The sequence below is a fragment of the Limulus polyphemus genome, unplaced genomic scaffold, assembly GCF_000517525.1.
Source record: "Limulus polyphemus unplaced genomic scaffold, Limulus_polyphemus-2.1.2 Scaffold2734, whole genome shotgun sequence".
Lineage (NCBI taxonomy): Eukaryota > Metazoa > Arthropoda > Merostomata > Xiphosura > Limulidae > Limulus > Limulus polyphemus.
In genome coordinates this window covers 74,312-77,767 of record NW_013668344.1, presented here as the reverse complement: position 1 = coordinate 77,767, position 3,456 = coordinate 74,312, and the positions used below count along the sequence as shown (strand labels likewise).

At 30.5% G+C, this 3,456-nt stretch overlaps 1 protein-coding gene across 1 annotated transcript in view; it reads right to left on the bottom strand.

The window, feature by feature from the left end:
* The window catches only part of LOC106467768 (coiled-coil domain-containing protein 50-like), a 26,671-nt gene that overhangs the window by 14,011 nt on the left and 9,204 nt on the right, over window positions 1–3,456 (bottom strand). Inside the window, exons 2-3 of the mRNA XM_022395963.1 lie at window positions 1,318–1,380; window positions 845–983 (exon numbers count right to left, since the gene is read on the bottom strand). Coding sequence (XP_022251671.1) covers window positions 845–983; window positions 1,318–1,380 — 202 coding nt within the window. The remainder of the gene's footprint in view (window positions 1–844; window positions 984–1,317; window positions 1,381–3,456) is intronic.

Here is a 3,456-nt window from a genome sequence, read left to right as displayed (position 1 = left end):
AAAAAAAAAAAGTGCCTCAAGTAAATACATATGCAAATTACATACTTTCAATAGCATTTATTTATTAAAGTAGTATACTTTTTATCTCATTGCTTTAAGGTTAAAGTTACATGCTATAGGACCTCTTCAGCACTGGCTGAAGCACAGTCTCTCCTCCATTCAATTACAGTCTTGTAGCAGTACATCTGTCAGTGCACAGTCTAGCTAGTGTGACACCATTCCTATGCTGGCTATGCCCTAACTGGACCCACTAGTATTATACAATACACAATAGAAACATGCGAATACAACTGGATAAAGACATAACAAAGACGCCTACAACAAGGTGTAAAAATCTTTTATAAAAACAGATAACAAGTTTTTCAATTTCATGTGTTAGTTTCACCTAATCAAAATCATTTTCATTTTGCTAACAACACTATTTCTCTTTTGATTTAAAGCTAAGCATTCTTAGTTACATGCAACTGCTCAGCTAATACCAGATGAAATAAATGAAAGGAAAAAAAAAATTAGCTTACAGTATGAGGGAAAACGGTATCTTTAAATTTTGCCGGTTAAGTTTTTAGCTCAAGTTTGTAACTGTCAGAGTGTCATGAATCCTTAATTACTCAAGTCTAAACCAACAAAATTTGGTTACCCCAACCTACAAGCTGTTTTTTTTCTCCTTTCGTATTGATGTACACTTACATTATGCTGTAACTAAATGATGGTGTACCGTGGTGTTTCTTTTGACCATACAGGTGCTGAAGAAACGAAGAAAGGTATTTTTTTTTAATACAAACATAAAAGAGTTATACTTTCCCTCAACTACTTTATACAATCTTCACAAGGGTACTTTACTCACTGTTCCAAAATCATTCTTTCATAGGCTAGCTGCTTCTTCAGAGATTCCTCTTCTTCGACTTGCTGAAGGGTTTTGGCTTGCTGAATATCAGAACGTACTAGCTGGTTATTAAGCTTGTTTTTCCCATAATGCATTTCAACTAGATGGATGAGAAAAGTATTGTAAATATGGAAAATCTGTTTCTGAAATTTTAATGTTGTTTGAAATCAGCACTGACAACTTTCCTAAATTTAATTTATCAATTTGTAAAAAATGTTAGAAAACATGGTTTAAATTCCAAATTATTTGTTGTGAATATAATCAGTCTTTTTTCAAATCATCCATAACAATTCTGACAATCAAAATAAAAAAAAAATGTAGAAGTAGAGTAGGCTATTAATTATCCAATTTATTTTTAGAGACTAAATTTCTTCCACCCTTTTACATATCTAATACTTATATGCCATCTCATATCAATTGTTTCTTATTCTTACTTTCTTCACTCTGAAGTCTGTGAGCAAGCACTCCATCTTCATGTACTAAGAACTGGCGACACACTAAAAAAAATTAACCAGGAAAAGTTACATTGTTAGTACATTCAACAGTTCTTTTAATGTTGCTAAAAAATTGATTTCTTGTTTCTTTTTTTTACAGCTACAACAATCTAATCAACAAACTATCTTTGATAACTTCATCCCTGTTTAAAAATTGCAGAAATATGTAACTAGCAACAAATGTTTCTTCAAGGGGGTATTTTTTAAGTAAAAAGTTCTAAAATTCACAGAGCTCATACATCTCCTACATTTAAGTATTTTTAACTAAATGTATAACAACTTTTTCTTTTGACTATTACTGCATGTGAAATTCAAGCACACATTTCAAATCAGAAAATAATCTAGTTTACAAGAAAAGAAGTCATTTATATTATTTATACAAAAGTTCTGTATGTGATAGTTTACATTTCTAATTGATCAAGTTATTGTTAATGACTTTGAAGAAACAAACTATATAACACAGTTCTGGCAATAAGAAGTACTAAATTTTTTTTTCCATTCCAATACAAAATTAGTCTATACAACTTTTCTAACTCTCAGTGGTTTTCTTTTCAAAGGGCAGGGAGAAGGATGAAAAACATTTCAGCATTTTAATACTGACATCTACTTTTGAGCCAGAGCAATCACATGGTGCCCGATGCCAGCTCCTGAGGGAGAGTGACAGAATGTGTGCCAGGGGGATCATAAGCAGCTAGTGTATTCTCTGACACTCCAAGAGTTTGGTTATAAAAGATTTTGGGTGTAAACTGAATAACTTATTTTTTATATGCATATTTTTAGTTTTTGAAGTGTTGGGACTCAGCTTCCATTTGAGGTGCCAGAGCACTGCTCCAGCATTACTACACCTCTGGTTATTTAAATAAATGATTGTAGTTTTTAATATTGGTGCTATCGGTAAAATTTCAAAGTTTCCTAGAACAGAAGTGGTTATTTAATGAATTATCTAATCTACAAGTACAGCAATTAAATAGATAAGAAAAAGTTAGAATAGATTAATTGCAAAAAAAAGTTTTTACATTAGGGCCCTAGCATTAGATTACTATGATTTATCTTTTCAACTTTTCTCCTGGTAGCTTATAACATTTCCAGATGCTAATTTAATAATTAGAAAGTTTAGTTAACCCAGCTGCTATATTGAACCTATCAACTGTCTTCTGTTGCTTGAAAACATGCGATAAAAAGAAAAGAAAAAGAAGATATTTATAAAACAAATATATATATCCCAGGGATCTTTACAGATCTACCAGAAGAGCTAGCTATTGACAACTAAGGTAATAAGCTTAAGATTTCAGCCCAACAAATGAAACCTATGGTTGTGTTCAAGGTTACTGGTTAGATTTCTTATCACAATTGTTTTAATTGACTTTTCAGGCTCACTTTATTGATGAACTATTAAAATTCACATTTTGCCTTTAAAAACTGGTCAGAATAAACTTTTAAACAATGTTTGTACATTACTAAGTAGTTCTTATTACACATCAAGTTTTCTTATTATTATCATCATCATCATCATCAAAGATGTATTTAATGCCAGTTAACTTTAACAATATTTGTTGACACTGTTCGAAGCCTAAATTTTACAAACATAATTATTTATTGCAGGTTAAATAGCAGATTATCTGTGGACTTCCACTTCCTGATTTTGGTAGCTTATAACTTCACAAGATGTAAAACATTTTATACATAATTTTTTTTTTTAAATAATCTGTCCAAATTTTTAAATATTTCCTTTTCCATTCAAAAAGAAATGAGATCTTTACAATATTTGAAAACAAAGGATTCCAAAAATACTCTTTTAGCATATGTAAACCGATAGAATTGTTATATAATTCCAAAAATACTCTTTTAGCATATGTAAGCCGATAGAATTGCCACATAATTCCAAAAATACTCTTTTAGCATATTTAAACCGATAGAATTGCCACATAACTCCAAAAATACTCTTTTAGCATATGTAAACCGATAGAATTGCCACATAATTCCAAAAATACTCTTTTAGCACATGTAAACCGATAGAATTGCCATATAATTCCAAAAATACTCTTTTAGCACATGTAAACCGATAGAATTGCCATATAA